Source organism: Aspergillus nomiae, assembly GCF_001204775.2.
Source record: "Aspergillus nomiae NRRL 13137 chromosome Unknown contig00278, whole genome shotgun sequence".
Classification (NCBI taxonomy): domain Eukaryota; kingdom Fungi; phylum Ascomycota; class Eurotiomycetes; order Eurotiales; family Aspergillaceae; genus Aspergillus; species Aspergillus nomiae.
Window position 1 is genome coordinate 31,988 of NW_015378333.1, and position 11,085 is coordinate 43,072.

The following is an 11,085-nucleotide window of genomic DNA, read 5'->3' on the forward strand; positions in this document are numbered from 1 at the left end:
GTAGGGCCAAATAAATAGATCTAATTGGTTAATATAAAGTGTGTTGCTATTTGTAAAGTTGGTCATATTTTCCATTATATTGTCCGTTAGCTCGATTTAGTCCGCCGTACAAAGCTTTTGTCGAATGAAAAACGCTGCTCACCCGATAGCTCCACTTTACCTGCGGGCGACTGTTTCCCATACGGAGATCATACCCGTCGATTGAGGATCGCGGTAATGCACAGTTCTGGGCTCTACCGTTGAATCCAGTTCGGCATGGATGCATTTTTTGCGATCATCGAAATTATATGCTACTACCCCCCGCATAACACTTGCGCACGGATTGGGGCCTGGGGTTTGGGGTATAGTTCGTCCAGCCACAATGAATACCATAAAAGCCTCAATCTATCCCCCATGTATTTCTGTCTACACATTCAAGTCTCTTGCACATTGGATAGTTTTGCATCATGGTTGCTTCAACGTCGACTTCCACCAAGACACGGAGGCCCTACCTCGGCTTAACTGGAGGATGGTTGACACTTTGGATAACAGTATGACGTTGCTCATGTCAACTCTCAACTGCCCCCATGGCTGAGCTTGCGACTCTAGATTGCCTGTGCCACCGACATGAGTCTTTTTGGCTATGATCAAGGAGTCTTCGGTGCGTCATCCCTCTATTCCTGTCTACAACAAGACATCGATGCTCATGGTCAACACAGGTGGCGTTGTAGTCACAGGTGACTTTCTCGAGGTCCACAGTCTCATAGGCCCAAGGAAGACTTCAACCCTGTCGACGGTAACCGCAATCTACGACATCGGTTGCTTCTCTGGTGCCGTCATGGCGTTTACCCTTGGGGAGCGTCTGGGCCGCAAAAAGGCCATCATGCTGGGGACCACTATCATGGCCGTTGGAACCATTCTCCAGATGACTTCATACAGCTTGCCGCAGATCATTGTCGGTAGAATAGTTCTCGGGTCAGCCTTGGCTTCTTACCTTATACCCCTACTATAGGCACCAGGCTCACATGAAGCTGCAGGGCTGGAAACGGTCTCAACACGTCAACTGCCCCGATTTGGCAAACCGAGACTGCCTCCCCTCAATGGAGAGGCAAGCTCGTGATCTTGGATATGATGATGAACATTGCAGGTTACGCCTTGGTCAACTGGATCAACTACGGATTATCCTTCCACGGCGGCGCAATTGCATGGCGCTTCCCGATTGCATTCCAGTTTATCTTCTTTTTCATACTATGGGGAACAGTGCCTTGGCTTCCAGAGTCTCCTAGGTGGTTGATGGCCCATCAACAGGAGGCAAAGGCTCTGGAAGTTCTCTCCTGCCTAGAAGCCAAGCCTGTTGACCATCCGTACATTACCACCCTGCGAAATGAGATTGAGTTTAGCGTTCGGTATGAGCGCGAGAACAGCCTCAGGTGGCGAGACCTTCTTTCACGGAAGAAGTCCCAACACGACACCAAGACTGTCCGAAGACTGTTGCTTGGAGCAGGTACACAGTTCATTCAGCAATTCGAAGGCATCAATGGCCTTGGATATTATTTTCCTACTGTGCTGATCAGTAAGCCAAGATCACCTATCTCGTCCTATGTATCCCTTCCCGTGTTCTGCCTCTCCTGTTAACCTTGTCATGCAAATTTAGATTCCGTGGGGCTATCGAACCAAATGGCAAGGCTTCTCGCCGCCTGCAGCGCGACCTCATATCTTGTGTTTTCGTTGGTCGGAGTTCCCCTTGTGGAAAAGGTCGGCAGAAGAGGCTGTATGTTGATATCAACCCTCGGTCAGTTTGTTTGTTATTTGATCATCACGGTGTTGCTATCCTACGCGGAATCAAGCGCCGACGGAACCAAATACGCATCCGCTTCGATTTCGTTCTTTTTTCTCTACTTCATTGTGTTCGGTATCGGTATGCTGGGTGTGCCGTGGCTCTACCCTACTGAGATCAATTCGCTTCAGATGCGGACCAAGGGCGCTGCCGTCGCGACAGCTACCAATTGGTGAGAACGTTTTTTGTTTTTTTTTTCTTTTTGTTTGTTTTTTGTGCCTGCGGCATCCATGAGGAAGAATAGCTCACATGGCTACAGGTTATCGAACTTTGTGATTGTCGAGATTACGCCCATTGGTATTCAAAACCTTGGCTGGCGGTTCTATATCATCTGGACGGTTCTCAACGCCGCATTCATGCCCGTGATTTATCTGTTTTATCCAGAAACCGGTCGGTTGCTCTTCATATGTGCGTTTTGGGAACTGGCAATGACTCAAGTCCATAGCAAACCGCAACCTGGAAGACATGGACGCTTATTACCGGTCCAACCCTGCGCTCATCGTCACCAAGGACCCGGATGCCATCTCAGCAAAGCGCCCTCTGAAGTATATCCAACACGAGGACGAGGAGATCCAGATAAGCAAGATCAATCGGTCGACCAAAGTGGAGGACCTAGAAGTGGAGCATGTCGAATGAGGGGCATCTCGATCATACTATCAGTGTGACAGCAATAGCAATGGCTACATTAGGAGCCCCACAACTCTTGAATGAACATATGGCTCTTGGACCCCCGGTTGAAAATTCTACCAATGTAGCTAGCTAGCTCTTCGACGCCAGAAAACAAACGAACGTCACTCATGTGGGGCTCTCGAGGTATTACCCGTAGATGTATGGATGCGTAGAAAGAATACCTCGTCGTGCAATCAGGTCTCGGTTCTTTCCATGTCTGTGGGCGTCGGTTGGATAGTGGATGGCACCGGAAAGAACCCCGGGGGTTTAATCCACCGCAGTTCTCTTCTCATCGAGGCCAGTCGGGTCACCTTCAGCGTCGGTGGAGGTAAAATGCCAGGTCAAAAGTATTGCAACATACTACAATAAATGTATATAGGTTGATACTTTGTATATCTATATATTTACTCTATATCTTAATAAAAAATATAGTATACTGTATTGTTTTTTTATTATTTTTAGAACCCGCAAATAATTATTTTTTATATATATTATTTTTAATCATATTTTGTCGTTAATGTAATATAAATCAATATATCAAGTTTTGGTGTGTTTTGGGCTTTGTTGCAATACTTTTGACCCCATATTGAAAAATTATAAATTAAATAAATAAAGTTCTATCTATATATCAAATAAGAATAAGATTAAATAATTGTGCATTGCCCGATTGCTGCATTGGGCAAAGCACCCGGTTGACGGGGATACCTTCTTCGTCGGGCGTAGTTACCCGATGCCCAACAACGCCTTGTTTCCGATATACTGCCGGTGTCGATCCAGGGATGAATCCTGGAGACTACTGGTTCGTCTCTGGGGGTTGAGAGCATGAGTGTTGTTCCTCGCCATTAAGATGACCCACCAGACACCCCGGTAGAGACAGCTTATAAGTATGGGATTTAATACTAGTCTTTGAAAGCCGAGTATTATCTTCTCTGTCGGGTTCAACAATATCACCAAGTATGTATGGAGCTCTCGCCATCGCTTTGGCAGCCTCGCTGCTCTTCATTCGCCTCATTCTATACCCGATTCTCGTATACTTCATCGACCGCAAGGGCTTACGACGATACCCTTCCATGAGCCTTCTCGCTGGAGTCACCAACATCCCCTACATGATTGCAAGCGCTCATGGTACACGCTCGAAGCGACTGGCCGAGCTGCATAAGAAGCATCCTGTTCTACGAGTTGGTCCGAATTCGCTCTCCTACGGTGACGCTCGTGCCATCAAGGTACGAAACAAGCAGACCAACCTTTGCCATCGCCCCTTCACTACCGAGCTAACCTTCCTATGACCAACAGGACATTTACGGCCACTCCACCAAGTGCATCAAAGACGATATGTACCAATTACTTTCCGGGAGCCACTTCAACCTAGCCGACGTGATCGACAAGAAGGACCATCAGCGAAAGCGAAAGGTCCTGTCCAGTGCCTACGCCTTGAAGAACCTCGAAGACTGGGAGTTCAAAGTCATCGACAAGGTGAACAAACTGTGTGGTCAGTTGGACAAGCGATGCCCAACTGCAGGACAAGAGTCCTCGCTCCAGGCGGATGTCAGTGTCATTGACTGGCGCGCTTGGTCGAACTTCTTCACGATGGATGCGATCGCAGATATCGGATTGAACGCCGTGCTGGGATGTCTAGACCACGGAGATGACATGACAGTCTCGGAGTCTTTGGACGGTACCACACGGCTCGTCAGCTACCGGGAATGCCTCCATAGTCAGATCACCGCTCAATCACAGCTGGTGTGGTCGTATGGATGGTACAAGTCGCTGGTGACATGGTCGAGGCGACTGCCGACTCGATACCGAAAGCTTTTCGCAATCGGTGACGGCTTTGATGGCATTGTAATCCATCAAGTTCGCAAGCGACTACAGCGATATCAGAAGGGTGAGAAGTTGGATGACTTCTTCCAGGCCCTGATGGAAACGAAAGATGGATCTCCCAATTATCTCCCCTTTGGAGAGATTGTAGCGGAGATCTCAATTATGCGTATGTTTCTTTGCCATGTCCTTCCTCACGATCGACCCTGAACTGACTTGGTTGATTCAGTCAACGCTGGATCGGTCTCCACCGCCGTGGCTATCAATAACATGATGTACATGCTGCTGAAGCACCCAGACGTGCTCGCCAAACTCCGCGAGGAAGTAGATGCAGTAGCCGATGATGACGAGATGTCAATCCCATACGACAAGGTGAAAGACCTCCCGTATCTGCGAGCCTGCCTGGATGAGAGTCTGAGAATCCTTCCCCCGACGCCGTTCAATCTACCTCGAAAGACCCCCTCCGAGGGATGCGAGATCTTAGGACAGTGGGTCCCAGGCAATACTACCGTGTCCATGTCATCATATGTTGCACATCGGGATGCCAATGTGTTCCCAGACCCGGAGGTCTTCCGTCCTGAGCGCTGGCTGGGGGAAGCAGGAAAACAGCTTCAGCCATACTTCATCACCTTCAGTGCTGGCGCTCGTGGCTGTATTGGTCGGAATATCAGTTATCTGGAGCAGACAACTCTCATTTCGTCTATCGTTCATCGATACGATCTAGAGTTGGCAAATCCGTCGGTGCCGCAGACTTCGTACGAGCATTTGAATATGAACCCAGGTCCACTTCCGGTGAGGTTGAGGTTACGAAGGCTGACATGATTTCTTCTTTTACTTGGTTTTCCTTGTCCACATTTGAGTAGCTTGATCGGCCCCCCTATCTTGTTTAATGATGTCATCTTGCCATACAAGGCTAGAAATAGGCCGGCGCTTCTATTCCTGGAAATATGCGATTAATCCCTAGTCTATTTCTGTTAACTGAAGTATTCGTTGTGAGCACCGCAGTCAATTTCCTCTGTAGCTGGTAGGACCGACTATTGCAAAGCGGATCACTTTTGTCAGACGTAGCTTGACGCCACCAGAGGTGTTCATGAAACTGTAGAACCGTACAGGCCTTGCAGTAACTGTCTACTCCTGTAAAATCACGCCTGTTGTCGGACCGTGTCCTCAGCACCGTCATTTCCCCGCATTGGCGTTCCCCGCTGCTCCCCGCAGTCTCCCTCCCGAACACACCGCTCCTATCCCGCATCCACATTCGATCCCTGATCTGATATTACATTTGGAATAGCACCATGGGCGCCACGCGGCTAGGCCGATATCAAGCTTGGTACGAGTCTAGACTTCTTACACAGATGAACATCATGCTAATAGTCTCAGCGACCGATGCCGCACACGACATATCCGTTGTAAGCCCCTAGTGATCCTGCATTGGGATTGTCTCGTTCGCTGATTCAGTGTCAGGTAACCGCAGATCAGGAAATGAATCCTGCACTTCCTGCATAAATGCGAAGACAAAATGTTGTCGTGAGAGGAAAACCATCTTTTACATGACGCAGTGTGCCTCGGAGGTACCCAGACGTACTTCACCTCCGAGCGAGAGCCCGGGAGTTGTGATCGGGGAAGATCATACAGAATCCGGGGCTTCCATCCAGGTGGATTCTGTGGATGACGCTGGGGTGTCAGACGATTTTCTCTTGGGTCTCGGTAGTCCAGAGAGTTCTGTCGAGCTGACTACGAATGCGTCGAGTTCGCCGGAAACGCCAAATGTATGCAATGCCGAAGTTCCACGACACTGATCTATACTAAACTTGTCTGGCACAGTCTCTCATAGCTCGAGGTAATCTTATATCTCCTGAGGGTGCAGAGAAGCTGCCTTGGCCGTTGGAGTCCCCATTCGAGGCGTCACTTCTCAAATATTTTCTCACGACCCTTTCCCCTTGGGTGTGACCTGCCATGTGCTTGCTGTCCAGTCGACTTGCTGATGATGAAATCTTCATCTAGTTTGACTACTGTGATCCATACCAGCACTTCCGCACTTATATTGGCAATAACGCCGCAACTGAGATCACGCTCCTATACGCTGCCCTGGCGGTTTCCGCTCGCCACCAAAGCACATCCCTCAACTGGCAGAGTCATGTCGCAGACGAGTACCAGAAGCGCTGCCTCCGAAGCCTCATAGCGGCACTGAATGACCAGGAGACGGCGCTGCCTGATACGATCCTGGCTTCGGCAGCGATCCTCCGCTTCTTCGAAGAGATGACCGGTACCTTCCCCGTCCCCAGCCAGGTATGGTAGCGGTGCAATGGAGACAGGATAGGTATCACTGACACCAACACAAGAAACCCCCGAGGACTCCACCCGTACTCACCATATGCTATCCGCCCAACTTCTCCTCCGCATCACCGAAGGCCATGTTTTCCGCTCGAGCTTTACCGACGCTGTATTCCTCGTCGTACTTCGATCCGAGATCTACGTAGCCAACCTCACGCAACGCCCAATAGGCAACCTAGCCGACCACTGCAACATCGACACCTCATTGGAACCCACGTCCGAACGAATGTGGGCTCTTCGAGCCATCGCTCACGTCGCAAAAGTAACCAACCTCGCCTACGGCGAGGGTGCCGTCAATCCGACCCAAAACCACCACTGGGAGTGCCTAATGCAGTACATCGAAGACTGGGAGCGTCTGTGTCCTGAATCATTCCGGCCGATATATTCGCAGAAACAGATCTCGCCCGACAATCCGTTTCCGCAGCTGTACTATGCGAATGATTACCACGTTGCCGCGCGGCAGCATATTGAACTTGCGCGGGTGCTTTTGCTGGCCTCGTGTCCGCAGAGCTGTCTCTCACGTATTCAGCAGAGGAGGAGGGGCAGGAGTAATAATGATCGGATACGAGATAGTGCTCGGATTATCTGTGGGGTGGCCATGTCAAACCCGGAGTTTACACAGGCGCTGGTGGGTGCGGGTCTTGTGATTGCGATATGTGGGGAGCTGTTTGATGATCCGGCTGAAACTACACTCCTGTTCCAGATTCTCTCAGAGGCGGAGTCGCACCTTGGGTGGCCGTGTTTGAAGGCGAAGGAGTATCTGAGGGGACTTTGGCGGGTTTAGACTGTGTCTTATTTGATATTTTTGCCCAGGGCCCATCGCCTTTGGCCAACAGGATTAATTAACATTTCTGAAACAACATAACAAGCAAAGAGCATTCAAAGCCCGATTACTTACTATCAAGGAATTACTATTTGCATGTTCAAATGCCAGTGTATAAGGCGCCAGAACACCGCCTTGATTATACAAGCATGAATTCACATTTACCACCCAATGTAGCTGTATAATAATATTCAGCTTCGCACTTGGTCGCCGTGGAATACATAGTGGGGAAGGGAGCGGCGATAAGGAAAAAAAAGATTGGAGGGTGAGGGTTTTGCCATAGAAACACGCCCCTGGTGAGTAGGATGTAGTAGCCAAGGAACAAAAATATATCTTCGCCAACTCTGTCTTTCTCAGGATAAGTGACTGTCCTGGCACTCACCCACAGCCTCAAATATAGAGAGATATAGCCAATGAAAACAGCAGTTATATTTTCCACATCATATACCGGGCGAACCATCCATTCACCCAGGAGGATTGAGGGACGGACCATGAGGTACCATGTTAGGCATGCATCTCCTCGCCAGCGTTCATATTTATCTTCTATCACTTACTTACTTTTCCTTCACTATAATTAATCTATTTTCTTCATTTAAATAGCTCAACACCAAGTGATGGGATTGATGTTGTTAGATAGGGAAAGGTGTTGTATGATTTCCTTTGCGACTTTCGCCTAGTGAAGATTGTCACATCCCCACATGATTTGGCCTACAGGGTATAGGGACCATACAGACACTATATAGAAGCATCGGACTTCTTTAGCTATATGGCACCTCTACAAGCAGCCGGAGAGCCGTTGCGTCTCAGATATTGTAGTGTTTGTGTGGAAAAGAATCACAGCCCTCAGGCACGGTCAAAGGTCCAGTGCTCCTGTCTTTACTTCCAAAACACTTTTCATCCACAACTCACGAATAACAGCCCATGAGACTGGGCCCCATGAAGAGGCAAAGAACAGAATATAAATAGTAACAACAGCGACCAAGACCTCATCTGCTATATTGGACTCAGCAAGCATACGTAACGGGATATATACATCTTGAAGAACGCTGCAAACATTAACAGGAATCTATGGTCCTATTAATCAACCACATAGGGGCCAGGAGGGCTAGACACCACATTCACGATATTTGTAATACATGTCATGATGAAGCCATGACTAGGCGAATATAGTTTGATATGAATGTTCAGTTCTTGAGCTAACTTCGTTAGAAGGGAAATATATTCGAGGTATAATATCTATGTTACTCTGCTTTAAGTAGACCAAGGAAAAACAAATTCAACTTCAAGTTTCCACTACAGCTTCGATACAGGCTGCAAGAGATGCTTCATCTCAGCGTTTGGATACTCGACGTTTTGAGACGAATCAGGTCGCTCTCGGTCCCAGGCCCATTTCTCTACCAATTCGGGCTCCAACTCGCCCTCAAGCATTTGTACGATGTATTTGCCCAGCACGGGGAAGAACTTGTAGCCATGGAACGAACCGCAACTTGCGACGTAGAGACCCTTTGAGGCGGAGTGAGGAGAAATGATGAAATCAGAGGTAGTGGTGAAAGCGTCCCTGTTGAATGTTACATTTCCCTCGCCACGTTAACTAATTGTTTGAAAGGGTACTCACCAGCAAATCCGGTGTTTCGTCATCTGCCAATCTGCGCTCTCAGGCCCATACCATAGATTCCTGGACTCGACAATGTCCTGCCTAAGTGGCCCAGGAACATTCCACTGGTTGTAATCGGATTTAGGAGGGGGTGAGGAGATATGACGGCCAGGTAGCACTTCTCGAGTGTTTGTGAAAATCTTAGAACCCCACCACTTCAGCTCTCCGTCTGCAGTAGGAGGAAGGGTACCAATGAAGGGCTTGCCTATTTACTGTTAGCAGCTTTCATGTAAAGTCTTTGAAGATCTTACCCTCATTGGGGGTGTAGCCCTGGAAGCCAACGGGCATGTCTTTGAACTTCTTGTACTGCTCCTTATTGAGCTGTGCCATTCCTGTCGTAATACCAGCGGCCAGAATTCGCTCTTCAGCTCGGAGGCCGGCATTGCCGCTCGCCGCAGCGGACCACTCCAGCAATGTTGGTGTGAAAGCGCCAGCAGCGACGATAACATGCGTGGCCGACAAAGTTTGTCCCGATTTCGTCTTGACACCGGTGCAAGAACCGCGACCATCGAATTTCAGCGTGGCAACGTCAGCAGTCACGTACTTGACGCCCAATTCAAGACACCTTTTGGTGACTGCTCGAAGAGCATCTCCAGCGGCAGCCCAACCACTGGCCCTGTTAATCAGAACCTCCTTCACACCGGTGTAGTCAGCATTGTCAAAAAGCCCGCCGTAAAGCTTTCGGGCCTCCGCGACAGGCAGGGCGATGATGTCGTCGTTGCGGCCGAGCTCCTTGTGGTTGGTGATGACGGTTTGCGCATAGCTACTGCGGCACGTCCAGTAGACGCCAGTCTGGTGGAAATATGGCTGCCAAAGGGGATCCGACTTGAAAATGTCCTGAGCTTCTAGAGCCAGTCTGCAGTAGATCTTATCATCGTAGTCGGCGCGGACAACCTTGTTCCAATCCCATGAAGCAGCCACACGAGACTCGGCGTCGTATGAATCTCGGTCCACTAGAGTTACCGATGCATTGGGATACTTCTGAATAAGATGATAGGCAGTTGAGACGCCAAAGACGCCGGCGCCAACAATGAGGTACGAGGGGTTGCGTGAGGTCATATCGAGAGCGATTCCGAGTATTCTTTGGGGGGCGATTTGAGAGTCTCGGCAGCTCTTTAAGACAGGGAGGGAATCAGGGAACTTGTATTTTCAATTGCTTGGGGCGAATTGCCTGTTTATCTATCAATTGAAGACTCCAGGCTATCCTAATTGACGACTCTGATGTTCGTGCGGGGTTCCATGCGGAGGTCTACTGCTATCACGGCGAAGATAAAGGAAATGCGGACCGCATCCGGACCGTCTACGGACCGTTGTCTGGTAGTGGCGAATTCTCTGGAGATTTGATCGAGATCGAGTTTATATGGAGTATGCTATGCCTATTTCGGGCTGACATTCCAGCGGGAACTTTTAGCAGTTTTGGGTTCCGCCTTCCATCGCTATCACTATCGATAACTACTAACCATATAGACCGCCATGCAAAAGGGTTTTGCCTTCTATCGTTCTATCTTGATATACTTGCTACCTCTGGCCACATACATTGATATAGAAGCTATAGTAGATTAAGAATCTAATTCTAAATGTAAGTTTGTTTTCTTTGTTAATATCGAAAGTGTTTGTAACTTTGTGCTATTTTTACATATCTATTTGAATCGGTCGATATATATCTGTCAGGCTGAAGTGTGATATATCCAGATATATCAACTCTCGGCGGAAGATGTCACTAGATAGGAATATATGGGTAACGAATCAGGACAGGTATCACTCTGAATCGCCATTGAATTCGGGAGAATTAAATATTATATTGGTGCTGGTTATAAAGTTAAAAATCTAAATATGCTAAGTAGGAGAGAGTGGGGATATGTATTCGGGTCGCCGCTCTGGCAGATCCTGTCCATAGGGTGACAGCAAGTCAAGATAAAGTTCCAAGAGCTGATCCAAGATTCCAAGATCGATCGATCTATCTATATAGATAGA

General features: G+C 48.6%; 4 protein-coding genes across 4 annotated transcripts; 3 read left to right on the plus strand and 1 right to left on the minus strand.

The window, feature by feature from the left end:
* Nucleotides 1-446: 446 nt before the first annotated feature.
* On the plus strand, nt 447-2,452 carry ANOM_008728 (sugar porter family MFS transporter; the record flags this gene model as incomplete). Its single annotated transcript, XM_015553984.1, has 7 exons — nt 447-530; nt 589-640; nt 699-954; nt 1,017-1,552; nt 1,634-1,988; nt 2,076-2,206; nt 2,262-2,452. The coding sequence occupies 7 exons, from the start codon at nt 447-449 to the stop codon at nt 2,450-2,452; spliced, it is 1,605 nt and encodes a 534-aa protein (XP_015404229.1).
* Nucleotides 2,453-3,441: 989 nt separating this feature from the next.
* On the plus strand, nt 3,442-5,125 carry ANOM_008729 (cytochrome P450; the record flags this gene model as incomplete). Its single annotated transcript, XM_015553985.1, has 3 exons — nt 3,442-3,708; nt 3,779-4,472; nt 4,533-5,125. 3 exons carry the CDS (start codon nt 3,442-3,444, stop codon nt 5,123-5,125), a joined length of 1,554 nt encoding a protein of 517 aa, XP_015404230.1.
* Nucleotides 5,126-5,592: 467 nt separating this feature from the next.
* On the plus strand, nt 5,593-7,418 carry ANOM_008730 (uncharacterized protein; the record flags this gene model as incomplete). The annotated part of the gene is made up of 5 exons (XM_015553986.1): nt 5,593-5,709; nt 5,860-6,069; nt 6,125-6,244; nt 6,305-6,566; nt 6,643-7,418. Exons 1-5 carry the CDS (start codon nt 5,596-5,598, stop codon nt 7,416-7,418), a joined length of 1,482 nt encoding a protein of 493 aa, XP_015404220.1. The 5' UTR covers nt 5,593-5,595.
* Nucleotides 7,419-8,750: 1,332 nt separating this feature from the next.
* ANOM_008731 (NAD(P)/FAD-dependent oxidoreductase) lies at nt 8,751-10,170 on the minus strand (the record flags this gene model as incomplete). The annotated part of the gene is made up of 3 exons (XM_015553987.1): nt 8,751-9,015; nt 9,073-9,316; nt 9,363-10,170. The coding sequence occupies 3 exons, from the start codon at nt 10,168-10,170 to the stop codon at nt 8,751-8,753; spliced, it is 1,317 nt and encodes a 438-aa protein (XP_015404219.1).
* Between the last annotated feature and the right edge of the window lie 915 nt (nt 10,171-11,085).